This window comes from Epinephelus lanceolatus, chromosome 22 (assembly GCF_041903045.1).
Source record: "Epinephelus lanceolatus isolate andai-2023 chromosome 22, ASM4190304v1, whole genome shotgun sequence".
Taxonomy (NCBI): Eukaryota; Metazoa; Chordata; class Actinopteri; order Perciformes; family Serranidae; genus Epinephelus; species Epinephelus lanceolatus.
In genome coordinates this window covers 33,519,333-33,539,085 of record NC_135755.1, presented here as the reverse complement: position 1 = coordinate 33,539,085, position 19,753 = coordinate 33,519,333, and the positions used below count along the sequence as shown (strand labels likewise).

The 19,753-nt window shown below is 40.2% G+C and overlaps 1 protein-coding gene across 1 annotated transcript; it reads right to left on the bottom strand.

Annotated features, from left to right (window-relative positions):
- Positions 1 to 681: 681 nt before the first annotated feature.
- Positions 682 to 9,937, bottom strand: LOC117272751 (uncharacterized). The gene is made up of 7 exons (XM_033651796.2): positions 9,785 to 9,937; positions 7,456 to 7,577; positions 7,256 to 7,366; positions 6,697 to 6,750; positions 5,124 to 5,279; positions 2,855 to 2,977; positions 682 to 2,550 (listed from the first exon to the last, which is right to left on the bottom strand). Exons 1-7 carry the CDS (start codon positions 9,789 to 9,791, stop codon positions 2,512 to 2,514), a joined length of 612 nt encoding a protein of 203 aa, XP_033507687.1. The 5' UTR covers positions 9,792 to 9,937; the 3' UTR covers positions 682 to 2,511.
- Positions 9,938 to 19,753: the final 9,816 nt, after the last annotated feature.

The window sequence follows — 19,753 nt, the reverse complement described above, 5'->3', positions numbered from 1 at the left end:
ATATATAGACTACAGTAAGGAGACTAAGTCTCAACCTCTCAAAGTCTTGGTCTTGTCTTGGTGGACGTTTGTGGTAAATTTGAAGACCCTCAAGGCATTCTTCTCTCTGACCATGGCTATTGCTGGCGTGAAGGTATAAAAATGTCATTGTAGCCTTAAAATCCCATAATGTGTGACTAGGGACAGTACAGATGATGTGACCTATGTCTCATCAGTGCGCTGTGGACCTCTTCAGTGCACATTCCCAGTGTTGAGAGGGTCACTTTTGACATGTAATTGCTTACAGGTTACTAGTTACTCTGTCAAAATGTAATAAGTAATAAAAGTATTTTAATTCCTTCCTCAAAGTAATGTTACTTAATTACCTTTTCATTACTTTTCTAACAGATGTTTTAAACTGGGCAATAAAGCAGAAAAATGTCAAATAGGTTCAGTAACTGTAACTTATTACAATTACTTAAAAAAAAATTACACGTAACTTATTACTTCCTAACACTAGTAAATACACAGAAATAGTGCCAGTGGACAAGTATATGGAAAGAGGGTTGAATAATAGCAGGGATATGTTTTCATGTAAGGTTTAAGTGTGACAGTCTTTCTTTACAGTCCAGCATGTTGGCACCACTACCTCGAAAAACAACTTTTCACAAAGAAAAAGAAAAACAATGACCAAACTCCTACTCACATGTTAGCTTTTTATTATGCATAGTTGTTAGTTGCAGTCAAAAGGAAACAGTGAAGCATTATGTAGGTAGTAATCATCATAAAGTAAACAAAAATCTGAATACAAATATTTTTAGAAAAGCATTAATTTGCAATAATTTGGGATTTTATTTATGCTGTAAGCCATGAAACAAAATAACAGCTCTATAGAGGTTTAGTAATTATCGTCTGTGATGTACATGTTAAGGGAAGACCGTGAAGAAATAACACAATCTTCCTCTTACAAAAGAAAAAGCTGAATTCATATGCAATACAACACACAATTGTTCAGTTCAATACACTCAGCGATTTGGTTGCTACTGTCTTGCTTGGTCTGGTATGACCATTAGAGCTGGGTATCATCTAAAACAGGGGTGTCCAAGCTTTTTTGAATGGGGGCCCGATAAAACAACGTGAAAATACCTGGGGGCCAACAGATTCCCCCATCAAATTGGTTTTAAAAAAACAAAAAGTGAGACAAATGCAGCCATTTTTATCTTTTAATGAACTATTACTTGATGCCTGTCTACAAAGTGTATGATAGTCCTATCATTGTGAGGTAAAGGGTAAAAATGCAAAGTGATCTTGCTCAATCAACCATTATTGTGTAAAGGGCCACATGTGGTTTATTTTGAAAGTCAAGCCGATGGCCGATTGTAATTGGTCTGTGGCCACAATTGGCTGCCGGGCCAGACTTTGGACACGCCTGATCTAAAGAATTACAATACCATTACCAGTACCCTTAAAGTTCTAAAGTACTTCATTCAATACCCATAAAAAAATAATCAAATGCAGGTATCATTTGACTTGAGACGTTTCGATACTACTTGGTAGTGGGTTATTTTGGTTGATATCGTACAGGTATTGAGTATGGATACTCAGCTGTAATGACCAATAGCTTATGGAGGCTAATCTTAGTAAACTTGAGATAGAAATTTCTGTGTAACTGGCCTGTCGACAGATTTTATGAATTTTCTCTACTTGTACTACGGTCATATTACATTTTAGCATTTGCCATTACCATGTAATTGCTTCTTGTTACATACTGTAGAGACGCTTCATCGTGTGCCTGTACTTATTTTAGTATTTGTCCAATGTGTCTACACTGCAGCATTTTAATTAACAAACACATTAGACAGGGACTACATAGAGAGGGAGCACATATAAAAAACATCTCATAAAAATATGGAATGTAAGTGTAATATTCACTCTTGTTTTAGCTCTGGTTTGGTCTCCACCAACTCCTGAAAAAATTACCTGTCATTTTAGCTGCTACATGCTCCACTATGTTGATTAGCTAGTCAGTCCCTTAAGGATGTTGGGATTTTGCGATCACAAATTCCTCCAATCCCCATAAATTTTGTGCAAACATGGTGACAACGTACCTTAAAAAACTCAGAGTTCATTTGGTTTTACACGATTCTGAACATTGGTCTCTTGGGGGAAGGTCCTGTGTTTTGTTACCCATCCACACTTGAACCTGCATCCTTACGTGGACTACTTCTGTCTTTACTCCCGTCAGCGCACTGGTCACATGGTTGCAGTCCTCTTGATTACGTGGGGTTATACATGAATCGTGGTGCATTAGGTATACATACAAACAGTGCATGAGAACAGCCTGAGCTGAGGGGACCTGCAGAGTTGATGATAACTCTTTGTGGGTTTGTCACTACAACTGACCCCCTTGACATTACACATAGCCATTTGATCCATTGTTAATTTAAACATATTGATTATTGCAACTTTAACTTTGTGTAGCATTCACATGTGGCTGACCACCTGTCTTCTGCCCTTGTCCTTTTTGTGTCCTCACTGTTGGACAGGGGGGGCTTGTACAGTGATCACCGGCTGAGAGGGACAGAAAACAAGGAAAAGTAGAAATTTAAGATACAGAATGGTTCGCTGCAACAATTTCAAATTGCTGTTAAAGCTTTTCTTTGTAAAGTGTTTCACTTTTGAAACTCTGCTTAGGGTCCCAGGCACCACCGGGCTGGCCCTGCATCTTTCCTTTCCTTGTGTGGTTAGTATATTTGTGGGCATTAGTTATCCAGAGGACCTCCATGATAGAACCAAACATGGTTGCAAGATTTGTGACACAAAAAGAAAATCTTTGCAGCTACTACTACCACACCTATCGTCAGCATTTACTCACCATTTTGGGAGCTGGTGAGCAGCAGTTGATCACCTTGTAGCAGTAGGCGACCAAAGTGAAGGAGATGGCCAACAGAGCAGCCTGAATGGCTATACCTTCAGCAAAAAGGTGTGAGTTGGCGTCCTGTAAGAGGGGTGAGATTTGCAGAATGCTCGTATGAAATCAAAAAAGTTAAAGAAATAAAAATAACGTGCCTCTATCCCTTACACTTTAACTGACACTGCTTTCACATGTCAATTAAATGTCAATTGACTTTTCATCTGCCTCCAACTGTTACTTTTTAACTCACACTTCAATTGCTTTCATTCTTCAACTAACTGCTTTCATGTCTTACTCTTCAACTCTGGACTCTTTAAATGAGAGTTCAGCTGCTTTCAGTGCTCACATCATCAACTAATATTTCAAAATGTATAATATTTTAACGTTTTTTTAAATTATATGTAATTGTTAGTAATGAATTATCAATACATAAAGCCCCATATTCTAATCATAATGCTGCCCTCCAGGATTTTGCAGGCTTTTTGGGGGATTGTTGTGGCCTAAAATGGCCGATATCATGGCAGCTTTTCTTTTTATAAAAGAAATTTGCATTGTTACAACATCAACAGGGATGGCGCAAATCAAGAAGCATCAGTAAAAAAAACAAACACCCCAAATAATAAATCGCGTAAAGTAAGAAGTAAGTAAAATTGTGGGAGCAAGTGAAACTTGTGAAAATAGTTGCAATTTTTTTCTGTATAATTCATAAAAATGGAAGAGAGCTTAAACTATTTTCTATCACACAAAAACTCTCCATCTCTGTTTTTCATTATGCAACTTGAATTTTGAAGAAAGCTTCCACACCATGTTTAGATGTAGTACTAGTACTAGTGCTTGACTAAATCGAACGTAAACATGCAAAATGGACATTAATGAAAAAACAAGTGCAATTTGAAATTAATTTATTGAACAACCAGGCTTTAATTGGTCTATATTACTGTAAAAATTTATAAAGTTAACGTAAGAAATGTAAACTTTAAATGACCATCCAACTCTGAGCTGTTCAATGCTCCCAACAAACTCTCAGCAACACCGAAACGGGTCAACTCAGTCTTTAAACTTGTAAAAACTGTTGGGTAATGCAAGCTGTGTGATGCTTACAGTTAGCCCTGTCACTGTGTGTGTGTGTGTGTGTGTGTGTGTGTGTGTGTGTGTGTGTGTGTGTGTGTGTGGGCGGATTGGCTGGAGCTTGCACTTCTGCATCAGTGGTATATAGTATAGAGTGCCCCAGGAATGAGTCCTAAAACTTGGAAATGAGTTAGCATTTTTGTACTCCCTGTGCCCTAGCTGTGAAGTCCATGGGTTTTTTAAATGAGTTTTTGGTTAGATGCCTGTAATGAGGTCTATGGTTAACAAAAGCTGACTTTCATGTTTTGTTCTACAACATAAAATATGTCAGTAAATACCCCACTTATAAATTTTGTGTGTCTTAAAAAAGTTGCTAAATGAGTCTATAGGACGTCATTACGCCGAACATGGCTTTACAACCTCAACCTCGTTGTGGTGGTGACTTTAAGTCATGCGACCATGGTAGTTTTCTTTATAGTCTAACCTTAGCTTTTTACTGATGGTGATAGCATTTAGGCTCCAAAAATCATAAAAGTGGTGTTAATTTGTGAAGATTATTTTGTTGAACAAAACATCCAGGTATCGTAAATGTTGGTTTGCCACAGAGCTTATTTTCTGCAATGATCCAAAAAATCCCATTGGATTTTTGATGGGGGAACCAGAACAATGCTTACTTCCGCATTGGCCAACAAAAAAAAAGTCATCCCTCTATAGTGTCTCACAATAAATAGAGAGTGACAGCAGGGCATAAATGCAGATTTTAGCCATTTTAAATCATAGAACTTGGTAAAACTTAAGGGAAACTACGATGATTGTTCAAAGAAAGCATTGCTGTGATTGGATGAAATTGCAAAGCTACAAGGAATTCACAGGGATTGGTTAAATTTGTGTTAACTGTTGCGATTGTGACATTACAACATCCTGGAGGACTGACAATGTCATGACACATCACTGCAAAAAATCATAATGGTAAAATCACTCTTGTTTGCTCTTTCTGTGTCAGATTTTAAAAGGTAACTTTGGATGTATAGAATGTAAATATGTTTGTCATACATTGCGTTATAACCCATCACTACAGGACACATACAGTTTCATTATGCATCTTACCCAGCTCTAAAATATGAAAATATGTTATTATAAAGAGCAAACAGTTATAGCTCACCGAATACTTTCTGCATTTTTCCATTTCTGCGGAGTTGTGACTGTAGTAATAAACGTAGCACTCATAAGATGACTCATTCATTTTAATCAGAGAAAGTATAATGTTGAAGATGGAGGCAGCACAGGCGACAATCTGCATCCCGAAACAGGCCCTCAGCTGAAACACACGTGATACAACTTTTAAGAAATCACTTGACTTGCTTGGTTCTGCAAAACATTAATCGACAGGATAAAATTATAGAAAAAAAAATTATAGACAAAACTGTTGTACTAGTTAATTCACAACTACTGAATTGTCACAGCTGGATTAACCAGCTTCACTCTCATCTGCGGTTTATTAAAGAAGTATTTCACTGCTTGAAAGATGTGTTTTCATAAAACTGGGCTGTCTATGAGTAGAAAAACACAAATGCTTTTAAAATTGGCGCTATATGGCCAGGGAAATTGAAGAAAAATGGCTGTGACAATCGCCTTTGCTCAAGTGGTAGAAAACTTACTACCACAATGAACTGTGCCCCACCAGACCAATAAACACTCCTGCTGGTAGGCGACGTAACATGAGTGATGTAATGTGAGCTCGCCATATTGACCCAGAAAACACTGTAACGGCCGGCTGGTTAAAAACAATCTATTACAGTTAAAGCAAAAATAAATGTGTTCTGAGTTTGTCACATCACAGAAAGATGTGTAACCACCAAGCCAAATTTGAATGATTAAATTCACCAGCTATATAAAATCAGGTTTCAAAATCATGAAAAAGTGAGCAGTATTCTGTATTCTGCTGTAAAAAAAACTGGGGGCGTGTTCGCTGTCAGCGTTGAGCTGAAGAATAAGCCGATACAAAGCAAAAGAGTCTTGTTAGCAGCTAACCTTATAGCGCCGTAATGTACACACCCCCTGAGCAGAAGAGTGAGCTGCTGTGCAGCGACAGACTTTTGTTGAAGGCCCAGACACACTAAAGCAACATCAAAGAATGGCAACAAAGGCTGACTGTTGCAATGCCTCAGGCTGCCTGTGTCTCAGCCAAAAAAATGCACTTGAACACACTGCAAAAACTACAGCAAATGGCCAACTGGAACGTAGATTCTGCACCTGGGTGAGAATAAATAACTCTCCATAGCAGCAGGTGGCAGTAGTCTGTATTCATCATTTTCCATACTAAAATGGACAAAGTGTTCCTTAAAGTTATTGCTGCCTGTGTATTTAGCTTCTCCCCCCTGTTCCTTTACTAAATGGTGCTGTCTGTTCCTGATACACACAAGCACACATGGCTGTCCACACGTGGCCACATTTAGCGCTGCTTGCTACCAGTTAAAGGAGCAACACGGCTGAATCTGGTCTGGTCTGACAGGGTCAGCAGAGTTGTGCAACAAGCAGTTGCATTCAACCTAATCCTGTGACTCATCCGGCTCATCTTTTAGAGGAAGTGGCCGAGACGGAGAACAGTTCTTTTTTTTGTGGCAAGGAGAGTGCAACAGTGCAAAGTAGTGTTCATTTCTCATGACAAGACATTTTGTTGTTATTATACATGGCTTATACAGAATTGGCAATCATGTCGGAGCCAGGTAACTCACCATTGGCAGATGGAGGTTCTGTGCTGCTATAGCCAAACTCCCAGCAATTATCACCTGTGAAGACAACCCAGATCACAAAACGACCTTAACATTTTGGTTTGCTTAACAGTTTGGAGTTTCACCAGTTTATAGCAGTCACAAGAAACTGAAAATGCCTACTGTGGTGGTCATTTCAGCAGGAAACTGTAAAAGGGTCTATGAAGTGGCCTGATTGCAACCAGGACAGCAAATGGACTTTTGTTGGTCAAATAAATTACAAACTATTGACAGTCCAAACATGTTGGCTACTAGGAATTGTGCTGCATTATGAGAGCTGTTGATCAGAAGAGAGTAAAAAAGAAAGAAAATCTGAGGCTCAGGGCCCGTATTCACAAAGAATCCTAAGACTAAAAGTAGCTCTTAGTGACGTCATTCTTAGAATTCAAGGAATTCTAAGATTTTTCTTAGAATTTTCCCTTGGTAAGATAAAAGTTATTCAAAGCATCTTAGGCCTTAAGAGAGCTCCTAAGGTGAAAAACTGTTAAGAGGAGGGAGGAGGTTGATATATCCATGTGCTTACCAGTAGAGATGAAATGAAGAACGGTACATCAGTGCTCACAGCACCCAGGCCTTGGGACAGAAACAGAACCATGCAAGTGACCTTAAACAAGCTCAGGCCGATCTGAGTGATCTGGGACAGCAGAGAAAATACCTCATATTAGTGTTGCAAAACTCATATAAGTACAAATTAAAACACACAGACACAGACACACACTGTACCCCCAGAGCTTTGGGCTCAGCCTCCAGGTACTTCTCTTTCCTGCTGGCATTTTTCTGGAAGCTGACTGTGACCAGTGGGCTCTGAGCTGGGCCGACACCTTCCTCCAAAACTGCTGCTTCATCTGAAACAGACAAAGCTACTCTTAATTTCATGTCTCATGTCTTTCATGTGTATTCATTTGGGACAGTATGTTTCAGGTAAATTGTGACAATAATAAAAGGCTATTTAAATTGAAGTGTGGCATTAGTGTGTTCATATATCCTGATAAAAAGAGGGACCTCATATCTGTGTCAATACAGAACCATAGTCTACAGTTAGACTTTTTACTTCAAATGGCTAATGTGCTAAGGTGCTACTCTCCTAAAAATTAGTTTTATAACTAAGTTCAGGACGAGACCATGCCTTGAGCACATCCCATTTCCACCCAAAAGTATTTAAGCACACCTGATCCATGCTCTTCCTCTTTGCCTCCCACAAACTCTTTTAGCCTTTTATGTCTTCCCCTGTCTTTTGTCTGCATACAGGAACCACTGGGGGCTCTATCCAGACCAGAGTTCACAAAATGATGTCTCCTTGACTTAGTCTCAACTCCTATGGTTCCCTACTGTGTTCCCATCTTCAACCGACATGTCCATCATCACACTCATCCATGACTTGGAGACCCAGCCTTCATCCCTGTCCCTTCATTCCCCATTCATTCTTCCCCAGACCCTCATCCCTTCATCACTCATGCCTTAGACCCTTGACCCTTCATACATTCATTCCTTAACCCTCATCCTTTCATCCCTCATCCCTGGACCCTAATCTCTTCATCCCTAATGCCTTGACCCATGACCCTTCATCCTTTCATCCCTCAACCCTCATCCTTTCATCCCTCTATCCTTCAGCCTCCATTTATCATCCCTTGACCCTAAACCCTCTAATCCTAACCCTTCATCCATTCATCCCTTGACCCTCATCCCTCTGAATCTCAACCCTACATCCATTCTTCCCTCGAATGTCATCCCTTCATCCATTCATCACTTTACTCTCATCCTTTCATCTCTTGACCCTCATCCCTCTGTCCAACACCCTTTATCTATGCATCCCTTGACCCTCATCCCCTCATGCCTTAGACCTTCCATCTTTTACCATTCATCCCTCAACCCTTATCCTTCTATCCCTCGACCCTCATCCCTTCATCCCTCACCCTTCATCCATTTATCCCTTGACCCTCATCCCTCTAATCCTCAATCTTCATCCACTCATCCCTCCACCCTCATCCTTCCATCCCTTCATCCCCTTATCCCTTCATCCCTCATCCTCTTGTCCCTTTATCTCCTTATCCCTTTATCCTTTATCTCCTGACCCTCATCCCTCTATCCGTCACCCTTCATCCATTTATCCCTTGACCCTCATCCCTTAATCCCTTATCCCTTTGGCCCTTCACAGTCTTCCCTTGACCCTCGTCCCTTTATCTCCTCATTCCTTCATCCTTTCCTCCAGACCTTTAATTGATTATATGCAATAAACCATTCTAAATCTTTATCCTTATTGGCGTGGTCTTTGTCAGAGACATTGTGTATCATAGTAGGCTTTATCATTTTGTCACATTAGCATATCTTAATCATTTTCTCTGACAATGTCTGATGAGTGCCAATGAGTGATGTCACAATAGTTACGTCCACTTTTTTATACAGTCTTTGGTCTATGGTTAAAAGCAGTACGTTTGTTATGTAACAACAACATCACATGGTGCACACCCATAATTAAATTATGTTGTGTTACATTAAAACAACGTTAACTTTAGGTTTCACACAGGACATGTATGGTCTCCTGGTTTGTCTTACTTTGTTTGGCCCATCAACATCACCCACGTTTCTCACTCTATATACTACTGTATGTCAGTTGCCCTTAGCATCAAGTGGCCTTACACTGGAGTTAGCTGAAAGCTAAGTAACCTTGAATATATATTTAAGTTTCAGAAAACCAACAAACATCAGTTTACTGTGTAAAAATATCATTCACACTTCATTTCCTCACATAACAAAATAAAATCAAGAATTCACATATATCATATGTTAGGTTGCATTTTTTTTAAACATTGATGATAAGCATGTGATACTGGATATAAAATCTGTCCCAACATAGCTGAAGTCACTTTGCAATGGAAAAGAGAAGCGCATACACTGCAGGCGCGTGTGCAGCGGAAGTCAGTTTAAGCAGAAAACAACATCTGGATTTCATCACTACACAAACACAGATCATCATTTCCTTCTGTCCTCACTGATAACTCACAGCTATGGAATAATGTACCGCTCTACGATTAAGAACAAAGCGTGCATTTACCTGCCATGGTCGTGATGTCCGTGGTGACTTCCCTTTTCAAAGTATTTTCTAACGGTCTCAGGATGCAGATCGGAATTTTTGCAACAACTTAGTGGATTTGGGAGATCCAGTCCCGCCCCGTGTCTGTCACTGCAACATGACTCCTGCTGCACATTTCCTCTATCAGCTGTTTAAACAGGGATGATGATTGGCTGAGTGACGGCTCGGTTTCATGTCTAAATTATCATCATTTCATTAAAGGAGCTGGAGAACAGAAAATTACTGAAATGACATTTATGTTTCATGCAGATTTTATTTGATTAATCTATATGGTTAGTTAGTTCGGCCTTTGTTTCGACCAGACTAGCTGAAACTTGTAACATGAGGCTAATTTTGATTTCTCAAAATTCTTAGAATATCTCTCTCTGTTTCTTTGGTGAAACGCCCCATTGCTCCTGGATTTTGACTGGACTCAGATCAGCAGATTCTGAGTGTTTTAAAAGGCATCTCGTACTTACTGTCTGTATTTTACTGATGCAACCTTGCCCTGATTTGACTTAATTCTCCAACAATTTTTGCTTGTCTTTGATTTAAATATTTATTCATTTACTTTTTTCCAACTGGAAAGCACTTTGTAATTCTTTGTAATTTAGGAATACTTCACAAATGTTAAATGACATATTTGATTTCTTCCTATTCATTATGATGATAGGAAAGAACAAAGGTAACTGTAGACCTAGGTGATGATTGCAGTGCACCCTCCCAATACCTCAAATCTCTTAGCAGATATAAGCATTTATTTGAGCTTTAGAAAAAGAGCTCAGACTCTTGGTATTTACACCAGGACATTACAACTTCGGTACAAATTCTAAATCTTGCTCAGTAAAACATACAGTAATAAACTAGAAGGGCACCCATACCCCTTTTCCACCAAATTAGCTCTGGTTCTTGAAACAGTTCCATTTAGGGTTCTTGGAAATTTGGTACTATGTAGCAAAGCAGCCCACGTTTCCATCAGTTATGAGTGGAACCATTGTAATCAAGGATGCATCATCAACAGAGAACATTGCACAATGCACAATGGAAGTAAATAGTAGTAGCAAGATGGCAGATCACATTGATTACGTGTGAGCTGTTTTTAGTTAAGGCATTTGTTTCTGTTAAGACAAAAAACATTGCCCAAAGATTAATGATAAGAAATCATTGAAGGCTATCATGTGCAAGACTTTATCCTCACTTTTCAGTCCATAGAATATGATGCACTCATTGATGTTGTGATAGTTTGCACTTCAGGTTCCAGCTGGGAACCAACTTTTCAGGTTCCCAACCAATTAATTTTTTAGGAACCCGCTCCATGTTGGTAGAAAAGGGGGATCAGAGAACACACATCTCATCAAAGGATAGTCCAATCTTATGCAAATCTGCAAGTGCAACTGCTATATTTAAATCAGGAGAGACATGAGAGTGAAGCAAAGATAATATTTAATACAGAATATGAGTGTACAGATTAACAGATGATTTGTGCTGATTTAACAGAGACTTTGGCGACTGGACACCTGAGAGAGATATTTTGCGATCAAGGGACATCTGAACGGCAGCAGGATAAATTCCCCCATGGAGTCTAGACACTGATGGTGGTGGCTGCTGACTCTGAGGCTGCTGACTGCTAAGAGTGATGAGGCTGATGAATCTGTACTGACTGGGTGGTGATGGGGAGGTGGAGGGCGCATATGATGGCAGTAAGAAAGAACTATGGCAGAGAAAGAACCATATTTAAAATGAGGAGCAGTAACATGATAAGCTGACAGAGGTGTGTCGCTGTGCTATTGGTTGATTGAAAATCAGCTGGTGACTCATTTGACCTACCCAGACAATGACACCTAGAGACGGTGAGTGAGCATATTAGAATTATGTCAAAATGTGATTGTGTCTAGCTGAAGCCTCATCATCTCAGCTGTGCATTTATCATATTGTATTATAATTTGGAAATATTTTCATATATTTGTGGAAACCAGAAAACATTTTTTATCATGTACAAATGTACAAATATCAAATGCTTAGACTGAAATAATATCATGAACATGGCAGCCTGTTATCAAAAACAGTTACGACAATAAACTTTTATTTTTACTTGAGTCAAATTTCAAGTTTTCATGTAGGAAAAAAAGTTATTTCAACAAACCATTATGATTTTATAACAACCAGCTCACCTTTAAAGCCTAATTACGAGTTAAGTTCAGAAACTACAGTAATTAATCTTGGTTAGAGGGGGTAGAGAAAATAAGGGGCCTGACTCCGGCTCCCTACTGACACCATCAGAACATACTAAAGGAAACTTAAATGGGCTCAAACATGATTTAATTATATATTATTCCCCTCCCAAAATGAAAATACAGGAGAATTTTTCTTCTTAAAAAAAGGTCAGAGGAATGTCCACTAATAATTATTTCCTTTGTCCAATTTAAGGTAATCCCAGTGAGAAAAAAATATCCAATGTCCACTATATAAAATGAAAAAACAGGAACCAGGAAAAAGTAATGCATTGCAAAAAAAGAAACATGTCCAAAGAAAGGAATCAAACTCACTGTGGTGGAATAAAAAAAGAAACAATCTGGTCCTACTTTATCACCAAAAGCAAGAGTGCATTGAAGTTGATTTTCCTTCTAACACAGGCTGTCCAGTCTCCACCACCGTTCTCCTTGCCTCTTTGGCAAACAAAATCAAATAAACCCTCCCCAAACAATTCCCTGCTCCTTTGTTTTCCCAACGGCCACGCCCCTTCACCTGTGTGCAGCAACACACCTGACCTTACCTTACTCACATGTGGCAACAAGATAGAGCAGGGGTGACAGGTGTAGAATGATCGAGGGTAGGCTTTACTCAGTTTAACTCGACTTTATTACCATCTCTAACATGCAGCTTGTAGCGACCAACATACAGCATGAGAGGGGTTTCTGTGTATGCTCCAAAACATCCTGCCGTAGCCGTTAACATTACTTCTGCCTTATGAAACCATATATAACATCTCCCCCCTTTATATGTTATTTCTAATAACACAAGGTGCATATAGCTACATTCAATAAACCATGGCAAACAATATATCAGCCAGAAAAATCTGTCAAATAGGCCTTCTTTACAAACATAAAATGTATCCTTAACATAAGTTTAAGTTTATTTACTTTATTAATCCCCCTGAGGGGAAATTCAATGTTTTCACTCTTGCTTGTCAATTACACACAGGTCTGAAAGACACACACATGCACAAACAGGACCTATACATGCACAAAGTGGAGAGATGTCAGAGTGAGGGGGCTGCCCTTTGGTCAGGCGCCCCAAGCAGTTGGGGGGTTTGGTGCCTTGCTCAAGGGCACCTCGGCAGTGCCCAGGAGGTGAACTGGCACCTCTCCAGCCACCAGTCCACGCTCCATATTTTGGTCCGGATGGGGACTCGAACAGGCGACCCTCCGGTTCTCAACCCAAGTCCCTATGGACTGAGCTACTGCCGCCAAACATGTTGGTAATGTTAACACATTCACCCTGTAAACATTTCTCCTGTAACTGTGATAGTCCTGTAAACAAACTCAAAGTGCAATTAGCTGTAATCATGTCTTTTCAAAACTCAAAATGCAATTTATTTGACTTATAACTTATCAAATATTCCAACATTTATGTCACTCTCACTGCTGGTGTCACCCAGGCCTTTTCCTGATCCAACTTGGTGAAGACTGTGTCTCCTGGTCAAAGTGGTGGAAGAGGTCTGGCTCCGTGGCGGCGGTTGTAATAGAAAGCTTGTTTCACCTTCTCACCAGCATCCTTTTGTTTAACAGTCTTTCTGTTGGGCCATTTGGGTCGAAGATTCTTCTCCAGTGTAGGGAGTGTTGTTCTGATCTTTCTCCCCATTAAGAGTTCTGCTGGACTGACTCCCATGGTGGTGCAGGGAGGTAGCACATGAGGGCTATTAGTGGATCTTCTTGTCAGAGTATTCTCTTTGCAGTCTGTACTACTCTCTCTGCATGACCGTCCCCCTGAGGATGGTGAGGACTAGATGTGATGTGTCTGAAGTCTAGCTGTCTTGCTAGCTCCTGAAATTCTGCGCTGGAGAATTGAGGGCCATTGTCACTCACCGCTTCATCCAGGATCCCAAACCTTGCAAAGGTTGCTTTAAGTCTCTGAATAACCTGATTGCTGGTCGTGGATGGTAGGTGCAGCACCTCCAAGAACCATGAGGAGTAATCTGATATGACAAGGTAGTTGTTTTTGTTGTGTTCACAAAAGTCGAGAGCTATTCTTTTCCATGGACGATCGGGCAGAGGCGTAGAGATGAGCGGCTCTTTTTGTTGGACCCGCTTTTGTTCTTGGCAAGTGTGGCATGACATCACTGTGTGTTTGAGTTCGGAAGAATGTCCATCATGTATTTTCTCTAAGATGTCGGCTCTCAGTGACTGTGGAATGATGATCCTGCTCCCACGTATGAGCAACCCATCAGCCTCTGATAGCTCGTTTTTCACCTTCATGTATGCTCTGACCTTCAGCGGGACGCTTCCACTGTATTCTGGCCATCCACTTCTCACAAGTTTGATGACAGACTGCAGTTCACTGTCAGCTGCGGTGGCCATTTTGATGTTCTCCATTCTGCTTGGAGGTGCTGGGATGCCCTGTATCACTGTGGCTACATAGCACTCCACCTCACTATGTGCTTCAGTCACTTCTTTTGTGTAGGTTTGTGGGCTTCGAGACAAAGCATCAGCGATGAAGAGGGTTTTTCCAGGCATGTGTTCAGCCACTGGTTTGTACCTCATAAGCTGCATTAAAAGGCGCTGACATCTCAAAGGAACGTTGTCGAGGCTCCAGTTGTTGATAAGCAGCAATAACAGCTTGTGATCCGTCTCAAGCCTGAACTCATCCAAGCCGCATAGATACTTGTCGAACTTTTCACAGGCCCACACGCCAGCCAGACACTCCTTCTCTATCTGGGCATAGCGTGTTTCAGCCTCTGATAGACGCCTGGAGCAGTAAGCTATTGGCTTCCACTCTTCTACGTGGAGCTGGAGCAGCACAGCTCCCAGTCCATAACTGCTGGCGTCAGCAGACACAGCTGTGGGCCTTGTGATGTCATTAAAGGCGAGAACTGGTGCCTTTGTCAGCATCCTTTTAATGTCCTCAAAAGCTGACTGCTGTGAATGGCCCCAAGTCCAGATGTTCTTGTTCTTTAGAAGTTCGTACAACGGTTGCCCCACTGTTGCAAGGACTGGGACAAACCTTCCAAGGTAATTCACCATGCCAAGGACTCTTTTAAGCTCCTGCACATTTCCACGTGGCGGCAGCTGGTGAACGGCCTCAACTTTGTCAGGGTCGGGCCTGACCCCTGACTGGTCAATAAGAGAAGCATAGTTGGCTCTGCCTGAGGGAGCATTTCTCCTTGTTGAATTTCAAGCCTGCTGACTCGACATGCTATAGCGCCTTTTCGAGTCGGGCAACATGTTGCTCCATCGAGGTCCCATACACTAGAATATCATCCATGAAGACTTCTATGCCTTCCAGTCCCTCCAGAGTCTCCAGCATTTTCCACTGGAAGATCTCTGGTGCACTTATTATGCCGAAAGGTAACCTCTTAAAACAGTATCTCTCGAACGGTGTGATAAACGTTGTCAGCTTGCAGGTGTCTGGATGCAGTGGAATTTGCCAGAATCCACTGGCAGCATCCAGGGAGGAAAACACTGTTGCATCACTCAGTTTGGCTGTTATCTCATCGGGGGTTGGCAGGATGTAGTGTACTCTTTTGACTGGCTTGTTCAGTTTTGTCAGATCAACGCAGATCCTGTGTTCTTTTTCAGAACTGGAACCATGGGTGCGCACCATTCAGTAGGTTGCGTCACTCGAGTCGTTCGATCCTTTTCAGTTCCTCTTTTACTTTCTGTAGCATGGGAAAAAGCACACGGCGTGCAGTGTGCACAGCATGTAGTACAGCATCATCCCTTAGCTCGATTTTGACTGGTTCAGTTTTTAGCGTGCCATGCTCACCGTAGGCTTGCAGATGACAGGTGTTAGGTTTTACTTCATCTACTCACCTCACCAAATTCATCCTTACTGATAGAGTCCGGTTGAGTAGATTGTTAACTCTGTGTCCACGGTCTAAGTAGGCTGTGAATGGGTAATCTTTCCCTTTGTGACTGACTGTTGCATTGAAACAGCCCAGACACAACAGCGCTCCTCCAGGGCTGTCCAAAGGGATGTCAGGTGGTTCTAGTGTCCTCTCAGGAGTGAGTGTGTGAAATGTGTCCTCACTTATGACAGTGACATCAGCTCCTGTGTCAATTTTGAATTCCATTGGAGTGGAATCCACCTGTAGCTGCACAGTCCACTGTTCACTCATCTCATTAGCATCACACACTGAACCCAGAAAATAAGAGGTCTGCTCAGCCCTCTCAGTCTCTGTCACCTCATTCACTGACCTGCTGCTACGACATACTCTAGCCCAGTGTCCCATTTTATGACAGTTATGACGTGTAGCTTTCTCTGCAGGGCACTTTTCATCTCTGTAATACTGTGTTTTCCCACATTTTCCACATTTCTTATCATTTCCCCCCCATTTTCTGTCTTTTGACTTGCCTTGTTGTCGCTGTTGTGGTTTCCAGTTTGTGTTCTTCCGTTTAAACTGCACCTCCTGCAGCGATCCAACAGTGTCTCCCTGCAGGCTCACTTGTGCTGCGACTTGATTTGATTGATTTTGATTTGAAGGTTTATTTTGAACATAAAAAAAGAAAGAAAGAAAAAGAAAGCAACAACAACAGACAATGAAAGGTTTGTTCAAAGTGGGAAGAAGTCGAAACTTATCTAATCCCACCCCTTCTCCCTGCGCAATTGATTTATATATCTATCCTGCTTCCTTAGAAATATTGTAAATAACAATCATAATAATAATAACAATACTAATAATAACAATAATTATAAGAACAATACTGATAATAACAATAATAATAATAATGGGGCGTCGGTGGTTTAGTAGTAGAGCAGGCGCCCCATGTACAAGGCTGTTGCCGCAGCGGCCCGGGTTCGACTCCAGCCTGGGGGCGTTGATGTGTTACATCCAAGACACTGTGGCAGTGTGATAATAAACTTGAATGCATTGGACTGAATATTACACTATCTCCTCAAATGTCTTTTACTGTGCTAGGCTTGTACAGACCACCATCGTCTAAAATTTCCTTTTTCGAGCAATTAAACCATCTACTAAAAGAGTGTGATTTTGACAAAGAGGTAATACTAATGGGTGACTTAAACTGCAATTGGGAAGACAAACGCAGCAAAAGTGCTCTTAAACAAATAATAAAAACCTTTGACCTGACACAGTTAGTTAAAGGGCTGACAAGAATAACCCAGTCCTCTAAAACACTGATAGACTTAATATTCACAAATAAACCAGAGAGAGTTTTTAAGACTTTCAACATGATCACTGGGTTATCTGACAATAATCTAACCCTTATTGTTAGGAAACTGTCCAAAAAACGTTTTAGTCCTGGGGCAAGAAAACCAAGTCATTTTAGAATACCTAGGGGGGAACAAAATAATTTTGAAAATACAATTAAAGGGATAGAATGGAATAATATTCTGTCCTATTCTGATGCAAACTCTGATTGTCAGGCCCTTTTGTCCACCATCAAACATGTAATGAATACTTTTATGAGGAAAATAACACCCAGCCATAGACAAAAAAACACCTTTCCATGGATAGGAGGTGATTTACTTAAAATGATGAGGGAGCGTGACGCGACATTGAAGGCAGCTATAAAATCAAAACTGACTACTGATAAATTAAAGTTTGTGGGGCTACGAAATAAGGTTACAAGAGAAATAAGGAAAGCAAAGGCCAATTCCAAATTAATTTGAGAGAATATGAATAAGCTGACTGGGAAACATAGTGGGGGGAAAAAGTGCCTCAAAATTCTTGTGAAAGGTAATATTACACAAGATGGAACTCAAATTGCAGAAGGCTTTAATTCTTATTTTGTGGAGTCAGTGCAGACTCTGCAACAGAGCTTCCCTACTAATCTGAGTATGTTTCCAGTGGATCACAATCAGCCTGTTTTTGAGTTGTGCGAAATCACTGAAACAAAGTTGACAACAATTATAAATTCCTTGAAGAACTCAAAAGCTAAGGATGTGTTTGGCCTAGACACAATGTTTTTAAAAACATTCAATGGATGCTTGTCTGGACCAATATCAATTATTATTAACAGATCCTATAGTGAAGATGTAATTCCAGTAGCATGGAAGGAAGCTATAATAACCCCTATATACAAAGCAGGTACACTTTCTGAAGTATCAAATTATAGACCAATTAGTATATTACCTGTTTTGTCCAAAATAGCAGAAAAACATATAGCAGAACAACTGATAAATCACCTTAATACCAGCTCCTTTGGATTATACCCCATGCAGTTTGGTTTTAGAGCAAACCATTCAACAGAGACTGCAATATGCTTTCTCTTGGAGAATATTAGATCTAAGCTTGATAAGGGGGGAGTTGTTGCAGCCGCATTCTTAGATCTAAAGAATTAGATCTAAAGAATGGTTGTAGTTTTGGTGTCCCCCAAGGTTCTATATTGGGAACACTGTTGTTTAGTCTTTACATAAATGATCTTCCATCTGTATGCAATGAGTCTGACATCCAGATGTATGCAGATGATACGGTCATTTATGTTCATGCAGCAACCAAGCAGCAAGCTGCAAATAAGTTAACGACAGCGATGACCCCGGTCGTTGAATGGCTGAATAATTCATGTCTGCATCTAAATACTAAGAAAACGGTATGCATGTTTTTTACTAAAAGATCGATGGATACCGTATCACCCGATGTCTATGTTACCAGGGAAAAATTGACAGTTGTGTCTGAATATAAATATCTTGGAATAAAAATTGATTCAACTCTTACATTTAAAAAACAAATTACATCAGTAGTAAACACAGCAAAGTTTCATTTATCAAATTTCCGTCACATCAGAAACTCACTGTCAACAAAAGCAGCGGTACTGTATTTTAATGCTATTATCATGTCACACCTGTCATACTGTTTGACTAGCTGGGCACAAGCCTCTTGCACAACACTAAAATCTGTACAAGTAGTCTATCATCAGGCTGTGAAAGTACTGGACAAGAAGTCAAATGCTCATCATCATTGTCACAGTATTACTAATTACAATTTACTGAGCTGGGACAACTTCGTTAAATTCAAAGATGCCTGTCTCACTTATAAGATCCTGCATGGCTTGGCTCCTCCCCCCCTTGGTTCTTTTATAACACAGAAAACATCCACTGACAGGTATACCAGGTCTATCAGCAGAGGGGACTGTGTAATTCCAAAAAGAAGGACTGCCTTTGGTCAGGCAGCCTTCTCGGTGAGAGCTACTCACACCTGGAATATTCTTCCAGCACAGCTCAGGGAGTATGACACTTATCTTTCTTTAAAAAGAAATTTAAATCTATGGTTGAGAGACGGTCAAGTATCTGACCATCTGCTCTGAAACTGTAATGTATTTGTATTTTATTGTATGCACTGTAATATATTGTATTGTAATATATTGTATACCATGTATTTTATAAGTAGGCATAGTACTGTTTTATTTTTTTTTTTATTTTTTATTTTTTATTGTAGTGCTCAAGTCACCTGCCCCAGAGACTACGGTTGAAAATTAGCCAACTTGGCTAAACCGGCATGTTTACAGAAATGTTTATTAATGTGCATTGTCTCTGTATATTTAAACCAATAAACTAAACTAAACTAAACTAAACTAAATTAAACTAAACTGTCACACCCCCACGTCATCCCTGTATCCTGTGAAAACATATTCTTTATATTTTGTTTTAAACTGTTGTATGTTTGGACATTGTTTTAATTCATCACCCATATTGTTCCAAAGTCTTACCCCACAGAATGAAATGCAAAATCTTTTCTTGTTTGTACGGATTCTGTTAATTTTGAAGTTGTATTTT